Here is a 19,520-nt window from a genome sequence, read left to right as displayed (position 1 = left end):
AATCCTTTTAATTAGTTTTTTGACCATTTCAGTGGTCCACTATGTGGACTTTGGCAAAGGGTCTGGCCCTGAGGGAGAGGGTTCTTGGAGAGAAGCATGTCTCTTGTGGTGTAAAGCCTTTGAGATGAGGTGTCTTCAGAGGGTCAGTCCTTTTGTTGCGATTTGTGTGTTTTTTTGTGATGTTGGCAACGAAATAGTAGAAGTTGGACATTTTTCTGCTAAGCAGCATCCTGGAAATATGTTTTTGCATAAATTGCTGCATTTTCGACATGCCTGAAGAGTGTATTGAAGATTTCTCTTTTGATGTGAACTCTTCGGCACGTGAAAGGAGGGTCTTTTTTGGCACGGTGTCAGACACAAGCCTACTCAGCGCCTGTTTTAGAGACCTGCTGTGTGGCGAATGCGAGGGCTCAGAGGACAGTGTGAGTTTAGATTTTTCCTTATACATTGCGTGGCCATGTTTGGAAACGGTGTGGTCGGCGTTCGGCTCTGGGTTGTGTCTTTAGTATATTTGTGAGTGTGTGCGTTGGCCGCAGGGTGTCTTCTCCATGACTGGACTGCCAGCCTTCTTATCAGAGTCAGGGGCTCGCACTTTGGGTTTTGTAGAAACCTGATGGTACACAGCGTTGCTGTGAGCGCCGCAGCTGCCTTCGTCTGAGTCACCCGCCACGTCAATGGAGTCCTCGGCCTGCATGTCGTGGGCGGCCCAACGTTTTGTGCATCGCTCCTTTAGGGTCTTGGGTTTGAAAAGCTTGCAAGATCTGCAATGCTTTTCGGCGTGATCCTGTGTAAGACAATGGTTACACACACACACTGCGTTTCCTTCCAGGGATATATTCGACCGCAAGCAGGGCAACATTTCAAAGGAGTGTTTTCCATAGCGGAAGGGAAAGGCAGAACGATGATAAACGGGAAGTGTGGGAGGGAAATGGACATTCTCTAAATTTTCACCCACAGAGTGTCAGATAGATGTGTGGCACCAGAAAAACACAGCTCATAATAGTGGCTGTTGTCATGCTAATCGGGCCCTTGTAGGTTCTAACCACAAACTAAATGTCTCCCAGCAATTTCTACCCCTGTTTATCAAATTAATAATGCTTTGGTACCAGCCCACCCTCTTCTAAGAGTGAAGCCAGCTTGCTCTACAACATTCTCTATTGAGAGAGTTTTGGTATAATTTAGGGGACATCCTGTTTACCAATTAGAATAGACTCCTTTAAACCCCTCGCCAATATTTGCAAGCTGCTAAAAGTGTTAGATGAAATCAAAATAACGAGTGAAATGGAGCAGATGTAGCCTACCATCGAACTTGCTGACTTTAATACCAGAAGATCCAGCTTCTAATCTTTGCACCCTCATTGACCAAAACAGGGTGATCTTAGGCAAAACACTTCAGTTCTGTGTTGATCCCTTTAATGTAAAATTTGGGAGTGGTAAGAAACATATTGAACACCAATTTACAATGAAATGCTACAGCAAAAAAAGTCGAAACCACATACGTTTGAAAGCTGTAAAACTGCCTTCCAGCTGGCCGAAATGGACAGATTCTCCTACGCCCAGCTCTGTCACTGATACACTCACCCACTGGACCGACTGCGGGCCACACGAGTCCTCAGCCCCATCGATCTCACCTTGCAGGGAAACCGACTGAAGGAAAGACATCCAATCTATATAAACTACTGCAAGAGGACATGCTGACCCTCAGGCCCACAAACATGACGATGGGAAACCGAGTTGGGACACACGATCGAGGATCATACCTGGGTTGACATTTGGACAAGAAGTTACTCCTCCTCGATATGTGTCACAAACGGAGACTGTGCCCTTGGGTTGCTCCTCTGCTGGTACTACAACTACCCCCCCCCCCCTCAGTGCGGCTCCACCACATCGATAATTCACTAGACGCACAATGCTGGCGTAAATGTGGGCAACAAGGCACCTATCTGCACATGTGGTGGGACTGATCCATCGTCCAATCCTTCGGGGACCAAAGTGTCTCTACAATCGAAACCATCACCCAGATCAAGATTCCAAAGACTCCTGAGGTGGTCCTCCTCGGTTCCCCAGTCCAAGGGGCATACCCAAGGAAGGAGGCGACAGCCAAACTTATCACTCAGTAGCTCCTCGCAGGAAGAATTACAATCGCCCGCTCCTGGAAGGCCCCAGAAGGCCCATCGCTGACCCTTTGGTGCATCAAAATATGGGCCATGCAGAAAAGGTAACTGGTGCCAAGGAAGGCCTCCTACACTAATTCACAGACATGTGGGCACTGATTCTAAGCTATGACCGGGACTTCCCAGCACAAACAAACAAGCCCCACCTATCACAGCTGGTCTTACAAGACAATATCTAACAATTGACTTTCCTTGGCCTAACAGTATTATTGAAGAGGAGGGCAACTGGTACAGGGGGACACCAAGGGCTCGAATAAGGGAGAAGGGAAGACACTCTTCAGCTGCTGTTCCATCTGATCACTAAATAACACTGTACTTGTGATACTGTATTGATGTCCCATGTATGCAACCGAACCAAAATAAAGTTATTTAAAAAAAAAAAAGTTGAAGTATTGTGCAGTTGTTAAATCATAGACTTTGGAATCTGACCAGAGTGAACCTTGTGCCTGCTGGTCTGTGCTGTGTCCTTGGGGGCTACTCTCTTGGGAACTGCTGCAGCTGTTCTACTGTTCCAAAAATCTTCTTGCAGGACAGCCCAGGAACTGTATGAAACCATCATCTAGCCCACCCAAACCAGACGCCGGCTTCAATGACTGCATCCACGGGCCATGGACCCCATGCAACTGGACCAATGGCAGAATTACCTTATTGGTGGCCACTCAGAAAATCAGAGTACAGGACGTAAGTCCACATAAAGCCCCCTCGTTAACTCTCTTGCCACCTCATGATCAGTGGAGTTGTGGCCAAGCATGACCAGATAGGATAACCTCTAGTGTGGTGGGATTTGGAGAGCACCGGCAATATATTTTTACCAATCTTAAACTCTCACAGTGCATTATTCTGGACCTATAGCCACCCTATTGGTTTTGCCATTGTTTCACGATTTCCTGATCCTTGCATAGGTATTTACCAGGAATAATTTATCTTTTGGCAACTTTCCTCCATAGTACTATGGACCCCCACACGTTTTGCATTCATTTTATAACCTGTCCAGACTTTTTACATGGAAGTGGAGCCATCGGCTAAACTCCCCTGACCATTTACTCATTTTGTAATGGGGAAACCGATCAGTCCATCAGACGGTCAGTACTCGGAAATTAGGATTAATTTTAGACTTTTTAACATTTTACACAGCATTTTATAATCCTGTGCAATGGAGATACTTTTGTATCATTCTAGTCTTTCACACTTGGGATTTATGGTTACTTTTGTATGTGCATAAAGACAAGCTGATGGCAGCAATGATATTTTTACAATGTTTGTGTTCTTTCTAGTGTGCACATTCACATTTATTGCGTATGGCTACTAAACTTGGTCCGTGCTCGGAAAGGGCCAAGACAAAAGATATTTGCATGTTATTTTGCCATATTGTTGTTTGGCCTTCTTCCTGCCTTACCATGTCAGGAAATCCAAAATAAGGTCATGCACTTGCCTAGGAAAGCTGCAGCTTTTGCCAGCTAGTGATGCCTCTGTGTTTGCATATCTCAGAAGTGAAAGGGACTGTCTAGTCTCATTGCGCAGTCCTGGAGCCAGAGAGTCTGGGTGTACGGCATGAGTGAAACCAATAGCTGTCCTTGTTTGGACAAATACTGGTTGATTGATTGGTGAAGATCCGTTAGCTAAGAATTGATGCAGTCACACTGCATGAGACTAGACAACACTTATCTGCTTGGTATTAGGTAACTCACCTTTTCGTATAGGTCTGTACTACACAAGTTGGTTGTGTGACTGAGCAGCCAGGACTATCTCAAGACGGGTAAATGTGAGCTGTAGCAAGAAAATTCGTAAATACAAGTAACACTTACAAGGTTTCAGTTATAAATGGTTATTTAACATCAAGTTTTAAAATACGCATTCTTTAAAAAGGCAATTTGTGTAACAGTAAAAATATACTTTAAAAATACGTTTCGGAATCAGAACAAGTTAGTGGAAAATCTTTGGATCTGCTTCTTACACAATTCCTACACCCCGAGGTGACTTCAATCTCAAGGACAGTAATGGTATTTATATATCGCACTAGCTACACTTTGCAGATTCTGAGGTTGCAGAAAGGAAAGGTTTAAGGACGGAAAAAGGTTAAACAGGTTCTCAGTATTTGTGAGGACACTTAAATCTTCCAATTAAGTCTAGACAAGCCTTTCCCAGCAATAACAGTGTAAAACAAGTTACCACCTATGAGAGACAGCAATACCAAAGTCAATGGGCTAGAAGAGTCTGCAGGGAGACAGGACAGCCAAAGTCAATTTGAAAGATCTATGGAGCTGAGGCACTTCTTAGAATCAAAGTCCTGCACAAAGTGGGAGAGTAAGTAAAATCACTTGTAGGGTACAACCTGTTAAGGGTTGGAATAAACTCTAAAAGTATGCCAATGCAAACCCCAATTGAGAAAAGCACAGCTAAAAGACAATGAGGTAAGTACCCCAAGTCTAAACAGTACCTCTGGTTTGAAGAAGAGTGGTCCAGCTGGATTCTGCCCAGTTATGGCAGTGCAGGCCCAGTGTTCCTGAGCATCAGTTGTGGGGACAAGAAGGAGGATGTCTGGAGGGCTCCTGCGGCAGTAATTGGGAGGTTATCGGCAACTACGGAATCTTTTCAGTTCATCAGCACTTCACGGTTTCATCGCTTAGTAAACAGCACTGTTGCAGATATCTTATACTGGTTGGGCTTCCTTCACTGCTTGGGTCTTGCACTCTGGTGAGGGAACTCGAGCTCTGGTCCTCCTAGTTCTGGAGGGTCCTTCTGAGACTCCTCGAGCTTCTAGCTGGATTTCCGACGTTGCACTAGCCTACAGATATCTCGGCCTCTGGCACTCAGTTTATGCAGCAGCGAAGTACAACCACTCAGGGAATATGGTCCAGTGGGGTTCGTCTTGGGTTAGTTGGTCCCGCTAACACAAGGGGAGAAGTAGTCCCTTCTGGAGCTTCCCTGTCGAGTTGAAAAAGGAGTTTCAGCACATCAGCAGGGCTTCACCGGCCAATTCAAAAGGTGCAGGAGGATGCAGCAAGCTTCGTTCAAGGTTTCTTCGTCGTGTATTTCTCCCAGTGGTCGACTCTGCCTCTAGTCCAAAAACCCTCACCTTTTAAGCAGGTTTCTCCCATTCATGCACAGCCTAGGCTATCAATCACAGCAGGGCGGCTTTCCTGAAAGGACAGCCAGCCAGCCAATCATGACTGGTTGCATTCAGGCATTCCTAGAGACAAAAGACAGGGGAGTTTCGGGAACTTCCCTCACATGCTTCCTTTACAGACAAACTGGAGCCAGAGGTGGGCTTCAGGGCTGAAGTCCGACAAAGGCAAAACAAACAAAGGGCTCAAACCAGGCTCAAGGCACAGAGTAAACCCCAAGAACGACCTCACAAACAAAAAAATGGCAAAAAAAGAAGACCAGGGCCATTTTAACAAAATGGTCACCCATGGGTGCTGTACTGCAGCTGAGGATTCAGCCTGTGGTAGAAAAGCACAATGGTAGAAAAATGAAACCACTGCCACCAGCCATTTAAAGTAGTGAGGGTAACATAAATGTTATGAGAATGTAGGATAAGGGGCTACTAGGTAACTCCCCAGCACTGCACACGGGATGGTGTGTGCTGGACCTACAAAGAGAAAAGGTAAGTAAAGTCAATTTCACTTTACTATTCTTGGGAACTGTAGTTCACACAAGCCAAGGTATTTAAACCTTATGAGAAATCTAAAGAATTTCTCTTTGACACTGCATTGAAGGTGATGTGGGTCACCATACAAAATGTAGATGCCTATGGAGTTTGTCAGACTATAAAAACAGTAAACACACATAATCCAAATAAGGTCAAAACACATGAGTGACAAAAAGGTCTCACTCTCTCCAGGGTTAAAATTAAAAAGTCCTAAAGTCCAGCAAAAGAGCTGAGGGTCTCTACGGTGGGAGGATTTCAGCACAAAAATGAAAATTCTCCCTAACGAGATCCTTACCATTGGTGGGCTTGGAAGAGGCCCAACATCACTTTCTGCGTTTGTCCCGGTAAAGCTCTGCTGAACTACCTGTCCCTGTGGGGCTTTAACCCCTGGACTGGTGGGACCAACCAGTCTCAAGATGTTAGAGGATCCAACTGTGCTGAGCCTTCAGAAGTGTCCCTGGACCACACAGTAGACTGACCAGCTCTCCAGTGGGCTACCTCGGTAGACAGTTGCCGTTCCGCACTTGCAGCTGGAACTTTAGTAATCGCCAGTTGTGTAAGTCGCCTTCTTGCTGAATTTCAGCTGCACAGCTTTAGGGCATCCTGCTCTGGACGGTCTTCTTCAAACGCGACTGGACGGACGCCTGCCATCGTCTGTATGCCATTGCTGGAACTCACCTTCCACCATCCTGTGAAGTGTTCTGAAGAGGTCTGCATCAGTGCTTCCTGCATTCCTCCATCACCAAAGGTTGCACTCAGCTCCTGGACCCGACATGAATCTCCTGGGCACCTCTCACTGGAACCAATGGCAGGAAGACCAGCCTCCAGCTACCCCCAGTTGACCCATCCACCCCTCTTGGAAAATCAATAGGATAACAGAGAACACGTCTCTTTGTATCGTTCCATTCCACTGCTTTGTGGTCATCGCACCTGGGCAGTGACAACTGAAATGAAAAGAACACTTACTTACTAGTAACTTTGTTGCATCTCTTCTCTTGAACAATCACCAACACAAGTACTGTACCTGCATCAAATACATTCTGGCATTCTGGGGAGAAGCATTGACACTTTTAGGCATAGGAATGGACTTCTGAAGATAAGGCATATTTTTGCGACTTGGTTTCATCTTACTGCATCACTTAGATTATTTTATTGATTTAAGTCATTGAATGAATTTTAAAAACATATGGTGATTGTATATATGTTTGAGTGTTGGGTGACAATATCACCTGCTGGTTTCATTTTTGAGTGTGTGTTTGAAGCCTAGAATTCATAGTATTTTTATACGTTCCTGTCTAAACTGAATAATTGTGTGCTTCACTGTGTGGACTCATTTTGGACCCATGACACTGCTTACCCTCTGCTAATAAGCGTGACAGTTCTCCATTGCTACCTTGATTGGGTTTTGGCTAACGTCCTCCGTTCACTATAACTAGGGTGGCCTCCTAAAATCTGTCGACCAGGCCAGATTCTAGAAATTAATCTTAACAACTAGGCCTACTAACCTGGTAGGCAAGGACTTCTGAAGGTATGGGGCTGTAGAATGATAAGCGTTAGTATATGGATTAGGTTTAAAAAGAAATTGTTTTGCAACTTCACTGCTTACAGTTTTTCTTGTTTAATTATTTGTACTATTTACAGTTTTTATTTAAAAGTGCAGGTCACCTCACTTTGAGATCACCAACTATGTAAAGAAGTCTTTATAGGTGTGTTAGTGATAACTGCTTGACCTTTACTTGCTTAGAGTAAAAGGCCTAAAAAGTAGTATATTTGTACTCCCGTGTTGCCTATTTTATTTGAGTGCTTTGTGTGTGGTTAACTGTACTATTACATCACCCCCATATCTCCTGAAGTCTGCCTTACTGCTTACTCTAAGTTACCTTGACAGAGTTTGGTAAAATTGAAGTTTGTTACCCTGTTCACTTGTGGCTTATCAGAACCCTCACACTAGGCTAGTTCTAAAAATGCATCTTAACGCATGCTATTGCTTACTGTTTCCAGTAATTTAAAAAGCATACATTTACCATCATCCATATTGAGGATAGTTTTAGGTCCTTTCCTTTGACATCCCTGAAGGATCAATGGTTGCTTAATGGCATGTCAGTGGCCCCTGTGGTTTTGGTCAAGTGTTAAGACTGTTGAGTGAATCTTTTTTACTGGGCAACTGCAATCTTTGCCGTGTTTTTATATCTCATTGTAGTTGCAGACAAATTACTTTTTTTCCTAGGTCAGTGTCTTGAAATGGAGCAGAAACATTAAGAGCAAGCTCAGACATAACTGGTACAGGCTGGGCTGCATGCCTTTTTTTCATTGGATTAAACTCACATGAAGTGTTAGTCTGCCCTCCGCCCAGCGTTTATGGTCTGTGCATCCATACAACCCAATGATTGATTAGCATTAGGTATTTCTCACAATTTTTTTTTTGAAAAAGGCACCATAATTGGGGAGTATTCTACCCAAACCCCAAACACAAAATGAGGAGGTGCCTACTAACAGCAGAGTCAATTATTGTCATAGGATCGAAAACTGACACTTTCTTACAAAACAATGGAGCCATTATACTTGTAGCGGAGGCATGGTATCACAAGTCTGACAAGGACACAAAAGATACCATTTGTAAAACCTTTATTAACTTCGGGGGGTTTGGAAGAACTCCTACCTTGCCCTATAAGTAAGATGGGAGTCGTCTCGCCCATCAAATAGTAAAGGAAACCGTCTTAGTCGTGTCTGTCAAATCAAAATTGCATATGCTAACAAAGCCTAATGCCTGCCCTATCTCTTGGACAGTAAAGTGTGTAAAGGAAGTAAGTATGAAAAAGGAGTCAGTGTTCAACAAAGAATAAATGTGTTTGAATCAGCTCTCCTCCCCACGTTTAGACAGCACAGAATAAGGCAGACTCTGTAGGCAGGATGACGCTCGGGCTTCATTACTGAAACAGTTCGGAACGTAGATGGAGGTCCGCCTGGCTTTCCACGTTAAAGGCTCCTGTTCCTGTCTACCTAAAATAACAAAACTAAAAGTCCACACCGGTCCCGCTCTGTCGGGATCAGACCTCTTCAAAAGAAAAAAGTTCAGCGTTGGTCTTCAATATTGGAATCTGGCCTTCTACATGGGCCTTTCACGGCCTTGTGGAGGCAACAACCTCCTGTAGGGAACTCTCAGGGTTTTCCGCCCACTGCACTCGTCCCTTAGTTTGTCGCTCTGCTCCAGTAGGTTCGCCTTCGCCCCCGAAGTTCTGCTCGTACTCGTGTCCCACCTTGCTCCGAGTGTCTCTCTAGGTTCCGCCTTTTACGCGTGAGAGGAAAGCTAATTGGAATCGGGTGTAGCCACTTGAAGTAAGTGCCTTACTATGCATGACCCCATTAGCGGGCCATGTCCAGCACGATGTGTAAGAGTCTGTGACCCTCTTCCTCAGCCTAGTGTTTGTGCAGAAAGAGGTTGGGTGGGGATTTGGGACATCGGATCCTACAAAATAGGACGAGTTGGTTGTACAAAAAAGGGGGGAATACCACGTCTCACCATTGGCTGCCTCACCCCCACTCCCAGAAGACCTCTCAACCAGGTGATCCTCCTGCACTGGTCCACCCCCAGGGTCTGGATCCAAAGGTGATGGCCGTGTCCTGGCCAACTGAGAGAGAGAGATCCCCCGGGGACTAGCGGGTGAGACACCCTCTGGTTTCTAACATGCTGCATATATGCTAATGTTTTTACATCAAATTTCCAAATGTCAGACAATTGGTCAAAACACATACATATTTCCCCATTACTAAATGGACTTGCCTTTTTCTCGTTCTTCATCACTGACTATAGCTTCCCAGTCATCCACTCCTGTTTCTTCCTCTTCTGGTTCATCATCTGCAAAAAATATATGTAGACTATTAATCAATAAATCATATGGAGTAAAGCATGTATTGTAACTCACACATATGGACAAAACTGTCAGCTTCCAATCAGTGCAATACACCTTGTGAGTAAACATTGTACAAATGTTCTTTTTTGGGAACTAGAGAGGATCTGTTTCTCACAAGCTACTTGAGGAGATACCCAGTGATTTCAAAGACCCTTTCACATTCCCAAATTACCATGCAACCCAGTGACAGGAATGGTAGGTAAGCCTGCCAACCATTTCGGGATGCAATTTAGATCAGGGCATTCTTTCCATTACCAAGAATTCACCCAGAAAGACGGTTGGAAAAAAAACCTCCCCACAATTCAGATATCCAGCCTTGAACTACAATGTTGCTTTAAATGGAACCACCAGCCCTATTCTGCAGGAACCAGCGGTGAAGTACATTTATTATTTTATTTATTTTATTTGTTGATAGCTCCCAGACCCAGAAGTATCACAGCGTAAGTACATATCATAGTAAAGCAATACAGTCATGACATGATAGGTAGGACAAGGTCTTACACATATTTGTTGAACAATACAGTTTTCCGTTTTTTTCCAAAGGTTAGGTATGAGGGCTCTTCTTGGATACAAGCAGGAAGGGCATTCCAGAGAGTAGGAGCTGCGACAGAGAAGCTCACTCCGCCTGCTCTTTTTCTGGTGTATCTTGTTATGGCAAAGGCCATGGTAGTAGAGGAGCGCAAGTAGCGTGGTTTGGCACTTTTGGAGATGCGCTGGTTGAGGAAGGCTGATGCAGTGTTATGGTTGCACCGGTTAGTAATTGATAAATTAATAGTTACTCGCCGTAGTGACCAACATACTCTTAGTCTATAGTTCCCTTTCCTCCATACTGCATGGGCGTACCTTGCTAGGGACGGGAGACACAACCTTTTTCACCAGAAAAAACCTTCCCTTTAAATTTAGAGGCGCTGGGGCACAGCCCTGGGAGCATGCGCTCCCCTGACTACGCCCACCAGCGCCACTCAGTCCCCCTTGACTGTTCGACAATATTTAACATTGCCCAATGAGACCAGTATTGTTAGGGGGTTGGGGGGAGGTGGTGGGACGTATGGAGGAAAGGGGACTATGGACTTAGTCACTACGGTGAGTAACTATTAATTACTCTTACGTCCTGTCCCCTTTCCTCCATACAGCATGGGCGATTAGAACTGAATGTAGCCCTAGGATGGAGAGGTGACCCTCCCTAAACAAACAGGTTCCTTAGAACTGCCTGTCCGAAGGTTGCGTCTGACAGAGCCGGCGTTCAAACAGTAATGGTTACAGAAAGATGAAGGGGTGGCCCAGGTGGCCGCCCTGCTGATGACCTGCCACAGAACCTGCCGTTGGAATGCAATGACCGTGGCCTTGGCTCCGACAGCATGGGTGCGCATGTTAGCTGGCAGCAGCTTGTGCTGCCCCTTGTAGGCCTACGTGATGGCCGAAACCATCCACTGTGCAATCGAGGCCTTGGATGCCTGATACCCGGGCCTGGATCCCCCGAAGGTGACAAACAGTGCGTCCGACTTGCGGAAGCCCTTGGTCCTGTCCAGATAGAATTTCAGAGCGCGTCTGACATCGAGACAGTGCAAGACTCTCTGCACCTCGTCCTTGGGATAGCCAAAACACATAGGTAAGACTAGTTCCTCATTTAGATGGAAAGCGGAGGGTACCTTAGGTAGAAACACAGGGTGTGTCTGCAGGACCACCTTATCCCTGGGAAAAGTGTTATAGGGTTCTGAAGCCACCAGAGCCTGGATCTCACTGACTCTGCGAGCAGAGGCGAGTCCCACTAACAAAGCTGTTTTAATGGTGACCAGCCTGATGTTCCCGGACACTATTGGCTCGAAAGGCTTATGCGCCAAGGCGCCCAACACCACATTGAGGTCCCACACAGGGTGTGGCTTGTTGATGGGTGGGTGGAGCCTGGATAGGCCTGCCAAATGTCTCCCGACTATAGGGTTGGAAGAGGAGAATACCTCCTCCTTTGAATTTCTGTAGGCCCCTATGGCTGCCAGATAGGTGTGGCATGTGTCCATCGGTGTGCCGAGAAGGAGAGCACATCATCCAGCGTGCACGTAAGGGGGAAGCCAGGAGGGGTCGATATCCTTAGAGTCCGCCCAATGACAGATCCTAGTCCACTGGCTCCTGGTAGCCTTGCTCCTGGCACCCTGAATGATTTCCATGTTAGCCTGAGGTAGGCTCAGGTGCTTGTGCATGACCTGCTCAGGAACCACGCTACGAGGGATAACTTATGGGGGGGGGGGGGTGGATGACTCTGCCCCCCCCCCCCCCTGCTGCACCAGAAGATGAGCTGGCCCCATCGGAAGGTGAATGGGTGGTCTGTCTGAGAGGCTGAGGAGTTCGGAGAACCACAGTCTCGCCGGCCAATATGGAGCTATTAGAATGACGCTAAGGTGACAAGATTGCTTTATCTTGCAGATCACCCTGTGGACCAGGGGTGTGGGAGGGATGGCGTATACAGTCATGCCATCCCTCTGTATCTGGAATGCATCTCCCAGGGAGCCGGAGCCCTGCCCCTGCCAGAACACACGCTGCTGGCACTTCCTGTTGTCCCAGGAGGCAAACAGATCCACTGAGGATGCCCCCCATCTGCTGAAGATCTCCCGCAGCACCTGGTCGTTCAATTGCCAATCGTAATTGTCCACTCCCAGTGTGCTGAGCCTGTCCGCCACCAAGTTGGACTCCCGAAGAGGTGGATGGCCGTGAGGTAATTGTTCTCCAGGATCCATTCCCACATGCTGACCGCCAGGCTGCACAGTGGGGGTGAACTGGTACCCCCCCCCTACTTGTTGACATAGTACATGCTGGTGGAGTTGTCGGTCTGAATAAGGACGGTCTTGTCCCCAATGAGTGGAAGAAAAGCTTTGAGAGCTAGCCAGATAGCCTTCAGCGCCAGCCAGTTGATATGATACTCCTGCCGGGTTCAAACTCCATGGAAGCTGTGGCTGTCCAGAGTGGCTCCCCAGCCTTTCAGGGAGAAGTCCGTAGTGATGGTGACCTGTGGGGCTGGTTGCCAGAAGGGCTCGCCCCTCCAAAGGTTGCAGTCCCTGGACCACCATGTGAGGTCTGAGTGTAGAGAAGGAGGGATGCTGACCGGCTCCACTTGGGAGCCCTTCTCCCAATTCCATGAGGCTGCGAAGTGCAGCTGTAATCTCCTCATCCCGAGTCTCGTGCGGGCACAGCCAGTAAGACCGCTGCATGATACCTAATAAGTGTTGGTATCACCAGGCCGAAATCTTTGCTCTGGTAAGGGAGTGAGTAGTGGCTCTCTTGAGGCCGTGATCTTGTCCTCCGGGGGAAAGACTCTCTGAGCTTGCGTCGCAGATAAGGGCAAGGAAGGAAGGAAAAAATGTGATCATTTGTCCTGTCGACCAAATTGTGTCTACCATTTGTCTGTCGACCATTTGACTAGACATCCCGCCACTGCATTCATGAGCCTGGTAAATACCCTGGGGGCTGAGTTGAGGCCAAAGGGTAGCACCTTGTATTGGAAATGGCAGCCCATGATCCTGAAGCGAAGGAACGAACGATGTGGTTGCCAAATCGGGACGTATAAATAAGCGTCCTTCAGATCCAGGGAGCACATCCTGTCTAGTGTCTGCGCAATGAGTGCTGGCGTAACCATCTTGAATTTTTGAAAAGGGAGGGAGAGGTTGAGGGTGGATCGGTCCAACACAACTCTCAGGCCAGCCTGGTTCTTCTTTTGTTATGGTGAAAATCCTGGAATAGAAGCACAATCCTCTCTGGGAGGCTGGGCCTTCCACTGCCTGGCTCTCGACGAGCGACCGAATTTCCACAGAGTTGCCGTCCAAATCTGTGGGAGTGGAGGGAAGGAGGGAGGAACCGGTAGGCAGTACCCTGAGGATACTACAGAGGATCCAGGGGTTCGAAAAGTTCTGGTGCCAAAACTGCACATGAAAGGCAAGCCTGCTCCCCACCAGAGACACATGGACCCGAAGAGAGACGTCATGCTTTCTTTCCCTCTGAGCCTGCTGCAGAGGGGGGACAGGAAAAAGCCACCCCCGCTCTTTTGTTTGCACCGGTGCTGGCTCGGAGAACGGTCACGCTGCCTCGACCTCTGTTCCTGGAAGCCCCTGAACCCTCTGAACACCAGCCACTTATCGAAGCGTTGATGCGACTGGGTGTATGCCTTGGGCGTGGCCTTCATTAAGATAAAGACTTCGCAGTTTGCGAGCTGCTCTTTTATCTAATTCCTCATCGGTGGTACAGTGAAAGAGGTCACTACCCTCGAATGGAAGGTCCAATATGCATTCCTGGACGTCAAAGTTAAACTTAGTAGCCTGAAGCCAGGCAGTCCTTTTCATGTCTGTGGCAATGCATATGGCCCGGCCAGAGGTATCTATGTGGGCCACGGTGGACTCCATGATGTCCTCCGCCACCAGTTTGGCCTCCAATAGCCCCGCCTTGAAGTGAGCTTGGCTCTGCACAGGAAGCTCTAGGAGGAAGTCAGCTATTTCCCGCCAAAGCCTTTGGTAAACGGCTGCCAGCATGGCATCACCGTTGGACTGACGCAGGTGCAGAGGCGTTTGAGTATAGCTTTTTCCTGTATGCCTCCAAGATCTTCTCCTCCTTGCCTAGCAGTGTCAAGGACAAGGTGACCGAGGACAACAGACTTCGAGTATAGTGAGGCCGCAGCAATGACTGAGGAGTGTGGTTGAGGATGAGTCGTCAGTAAGAATAGACCCCCCCCCCCTCCTCCCTCCCTCCCTCGGCCTATACTTGCCGTTGAGGCAGTGACCGACAGGCTGGACGAGTGTGGCTCGAGCCACCCCTTCTTGGCCAAAGCAACAACGTCCTTCTGCATCGGGATCCCCGTTCTGTTAGGGGGACGTAGAGGGAGGACTTCTGCCAAATGCCCTTTCTTCCGGCTGTTCATCCTCTGGTTAAGGAAACCGCAAATATTCTGCCAAACCTGCATGTCGTTCATGGAAAGCCTTGGCTGAGGATGGCGTGTCTGGGTCCTCCTCCACATTTGTGTTCGCCAGGGTGTCCGGCTGGCCCGGGGAGGGTGGAGGAGTACTGGGCGCCGTGGGCTGCGGTGTAGGAACCAGAGCCGGTGGCTGTTGCAGAGGCTGGAGCGGAGCCGCCTGTATTGTAGGACGTAGGGGAGCCGGAATCGAAGGAGCCGCCTGGGGCAGCAGGAGCTGCACCGGAGACTGTGGCGCCGGAGCCATAGGAGGAATGACTATGGGCGCCGGTGGAGTGACCTGAGGGAGCATGTCCTTGATAGCATCCCAAAGGACGGACCTCATCTGAGGAGTTTGCATCAGCGCTAGGAACCTTTCGAAGAACCTGTCTTCGGAGGCTGAAGAGGTGGCAGGTGATTTTGACGGAGTGGCTGGCGGCTGCTGGGGCTGGAGCAACTGTCTCAGTTGCAGGGGAAACCTGCCCTGTGCTGCTGATGGATAGACTGTAGGCCACGTACCTGGTTGACACCAGTCCCACCTCGAAACTTGTTCTCCCACCTGCTGGCATCGGACGAGCGCCCATGTTATCTAGCGCGGAGGCCATTTTGTTGAGCTGTATGCCACGTGCCAAAGTTGTGGTGCTTGGCTCCCTGGGCCCGGCCTCCTCCAAGACTCTTGGGGGTGGAGAATGAAACCTACCCTGCACCTCAGCTCAGGGCCTGGAAGGCGTATTGCCCTCTGCAGTATTGCTGGTAGTGGTGCGTGCGGGCACCCCTCGGACATTTGGCCGGTACTAGGGTGTTGCCCCTCGGGTGTACACCCGGTAAAATAACCTTGCGGTCCCTCAGCACAGTGCCTGGAAGGATTTGATGACCCCTCGGCCGTGAGGCCGGTAGCTGGACTAGCCTCAGTACGTGTGCTGGTGCAAGAACAAGAGTGGTTCCTCCCGCTCAGGCGTTTCCTTGGGAAGGTGTCGCCTTTACGGGGTGTGAAGGAAAACGGCGGTCCTCCCTTTCGCCTCGATATCTGTTTGACGAAGTCCTTCAAATCCTCTGGAGGCGACCTTTGGAAGAGCTCCCTCCACCAAGCTAGTCTGTTCTTCAATGCGCGTGGAGTAAGTGCGTCGCACGTGGTATAACCTTCCCTACTGTGGTCGGGGCCAAGGCAGAGGAGGTAAAAAGCGTGAGGGTCGGATGTAGGGAAAAGCCCCTGGCAGGCTAACACCCGCTGAAGTCTACATGCGGTGAAGGACCAAGTTCCTGATTGACAAAAAGAAGACAAAAAGATAGAAGTATCCGGTGAAGAGCACGTGGTATTACATGGACGAAGCCAAACCCAGGAGCGCTGGTGAAAATCAGTCTGTTCCCGCGGACACGGAAAAGGGGACTGGGGAACACATGCTCCCAGGTTCCCACCCCTGTGCGCCTCTAAATTTAAAGGGAAGGTTTTTTTCTGTTGAAAAAGGTTCGTTCCCCCGTCCCTAGCGAGGGATGCCCATGTAGTATGGAGGAAAGGGGACGGGACGTAAGAGTACATGTTGTACTAAATGCAAGTTTCGATAGGCAGCCAGTAAGCCTAACGCCTTGTTCGGTAAGAGTTGGTGTAGTAACACTGTGAGACTACACAAAACTTATCTGCTTGGTATTAGGTTACCCCCTTTTGGTATAGGTCTGTACTACACAAGCTGGTAGTATGACTGAGCAGCCAGGCCCATCTCAAGAGGGGTAATGTGAGCTGTAGAGCTGTAGAAATGAAATTCGTATTTACAAGTAAGGCTTACATTCAAGGTTTCAGTTATAAATAGTTATTTATCAATTTTTAAATGAGCATTCTTTAAAAGGGGCAATCAATGTATGCAGTGCCCTTTCTCAGAGGAGCAGGTGCATATGTTCACTGCAGGAGCAGTGCCTCGCTCCACAGCTGAGCTGGAGCACCAGCCCACTGAAAGGTAGGCCCCCTGGCTGCCCTGCCACCCACTGTAGAGAGCAGTTTTCGCTGCCGCTGAATCGATCCAAAAGCGCATGTAAATTGTGCTTATGTGCTGCTGATCGCCTGAAATTTCCGTTTTGTGCATTATCTACTTTTGAAATTTGTTGTGCAGCGAAAATCGGTGTGCCTCCATTGCCTACCATGAGGCAACACCAATCCAAGATAGCCACCTCCCCAGCCCACTGATGCAGCCTAGTTGCAACCACTATATATACAGAGAAGAGTGCCACCAAGTAGCAGCAGTGGTCTGACTCAGGAGTGACACACCAGGGGGGGTCAAAAAACATTTGTATGTTACAACAAAACAAGGTCCTGGTGTATCAAAAGGTTGGCCCATATAGGGTATAAATGAATTAGAATTATTTATCTGGTCCAAAACCTGTATAGCTAGTGTAATTTATACATATTACATGCGGTAAAAAGTAGAAGTCATTCCTTCACAAATGAGACAAACATTATGGAAAATGCAAAGTAAAAGTTTTATGTCAAAAAAACAAAAATAACATACATGGTGAGGTCTAACATGTAAAAACATAAAATCAGTGATATAAATGGTACATACAATTATTTGGTGTAGATTCATTAACAAAATGAGAACACTTAGTGGGGAACATTAACATAAATTTGTTCTTCGTCACTTTTGGATTACAAATGAAATCTTAACAAGTGAAAGCATAGAATTGAAAAGGCAATTGTATTAATGGTAAACTGTGTTCTTGCTAGTTGATCATAAGGAAAACAAATGCCCCTTATTGTTGTACAATTGTGATGAAACAAATAAATTAGTTGTTTTTATATCCCAAAGTCAAAAAAATTATATATTGGGATTGGGTCTACCAGGCCCTCCAGGTCGCCCTGATTTGCTTCTTACCCCTTAAGAGGACCAATCCCTCGACAGTGACGAGCGCCGGCCCACCCACTAAGGAACCCCGACAAGGAACAAACTCCTGTCCTGAACCTGTCCAGAGCCGACAGAGACCAGGGCCAGGAACTCTGTTCGAGTTTCTTGAATCTGCTTGGAATCATCTTCCTATAAGTCCTAAAACTGCCTCTAACAATTCGCATGACTCATTCTGTGCACGGCTTGTAGAGCACTTCACTGACTTGAAGCAGTGCTTATGACTCAATTCTCAATGCCGAAATCTCCAACCCCCAACACCCTAGCGATGCCTCACTCATACTTAGCTTTTTGACTAGGTACTCATGTCTGCAGAGCTTAGTTTGCAGTTTAGCCTTTGACTGTGTACCTCTGCCTCTGAGCCCCATTTGCATTTAGCATTTTTACTGTGTATTTTGCCTCTAAGCCCCATTTGCATTTAGCATTTTTACTGTGTACTTCTGCCTCTGAGCCCTTCCTGCACTCTGCATTTTTACTATGTATCATTAATTCCTGAGCCTGACTGCCACTTCTTGAGTATATTTTGCATACACGACTGCCACTTTCTCAGCCGCTGACACTGTTTTGAGCCTCCATAGACATTGCATCTGGCTCACAGTTATTCTCGATCATGCCTACTACAGCACTACAGTGTAGGAAGGACTCATTGGGATAGTGTTGATTAACAGCCTGGTTTAAAGTTTAGTCACTTGTACGACGCCAACATATTGACATGGACATTTCAAAACATTTACAACAAGGCTGTCAAACAAGCATGGTGAGTATTACAGCAAGATGTTGTATAGTGCATAAATCGTTTATTGTACAAAAATTATACCTGGGTTCTAACCTCAGTTTCTCCATTTGAATAAATTGTGCAATCTTAGACTAATCACTTTACTTCTCTGTTCCTCTTCTGCCAAAAGGGAATGTATATACACTCTATCACTATCAAGCAAAAGTGTAAAATGTTGCCAGCCTCAGACATCTATTGCCCACCGCCCTGGTCTCTTAGGCTGCACCCCACCCACAGTCTCTCACTATTTATCAGATCCTGTGTATTACTGTCTTCTCTTCTCCTGAACGTGTCACCAAGCACCACTAGCGCACCGGCACTCTCCTGGCCCACTACCGACACGCTCCACTCCCGCACTTTCTATCCACCAGCCCTATCTACCATGGCTGCCCCTAACCCATACTTAAACGACCCAGCACTCTGGATTCACCACTTTGCCACAAAACCCACACCAAATCGCCCGTGCATTACAAGCATCAGAAACTCGAGACCTGGCTCCAGATGCCGTCATGACCCTAATACCCAACCCCGCGCATTGCCAGTTCAGTCACATCACCGACCCAGCCCATCACCACCCAAACCCGCAACATGAGACTAGCCACAAGGCTTCACCCCCCACCTTCACATACCTTTTCTCACATGAACAGCTCACCCACCCCCATCCAATATATACCCACTCCAGCCCGCTCTCATTGAGTCTCCCCCCACGTCAGATACCTGCAATATACAAAAAACAAAGACTGCCACTACCCCTTGCAATCACACCCCAAAGAACAATATCATCAGGAACTCCTATCCCAGCATAGGTATAATGAGACAAGACCGTCTCCTCAGATCCATGACACTAACCACCTCGATGCAGTCTAACACAGGCCCGAGCAAAAGTAAAACTAATCCCAAACCATCCACTCATCTCAAACACACAACAGAATCCCCCTTCCAATCTGCTTCCCGCTCCAACACCAATTCCCCCCCCCCACACTCAACAGAAAACCACACCAAGCAACTGCCAAAACTATCATAGTCGCACCCATCAATCCTAGATCACTAGTCGGCCATGCCCTAGATATAGCTGACGACATCTCCCTCAACAAACTAGACTTCATAGCTATGACCGAGACCTGGGACCACGCAGCATCAGGTCCCACCCTAGCGCTACCCATCCCAAATGACTACACCATCTATCGCGCAGA

The 19,520-nt window shown here is 47.7% G+C and overlaps 1 protein-coding gene across 1 annotated transcript in view; it reads right to left on the bottom strand.

The window, feature by feature from the left end:
* EIF5B (eukaryotic translation initiation factor 5B) overlaps nucleotides 1-19,520 on the bottom strand; it is a 1,211,079-nt gene that overhangs the window by 691,610 nt on the left and 499,949 nt on the right. The window contains exon 9 of the mRNA XM_069636688.1: nucleotides 9,608-9,682. Within this exon, the coding sequence (XP_069492789.1) occupies nucleotides 9,608-9,682 (75 nt within the window). The remainder of the gene's footprint in view (nucleotides 1-9,607; nucleotides 9,683-19,520) is intronic.

Source organism: Ambystoma mexicanum, chromosome 7p (genome assembly GCF_040938575.1).
Source record: "Ambystoma mexicanum isolate Mex_15411 chromosome 7p, UKY_AmexF1_1, whole genome shotgun sequence".
NCBI classification, from domain to species: Eukaryota; Metazoa; Chordata; class Amphibia; order Caudata; family Ambystomatidae; genus Ambystoma; species Ambystoma mexicanum.
This window is presented reverse-complemented; position numbering and strand designations above follow the sequence as displayed.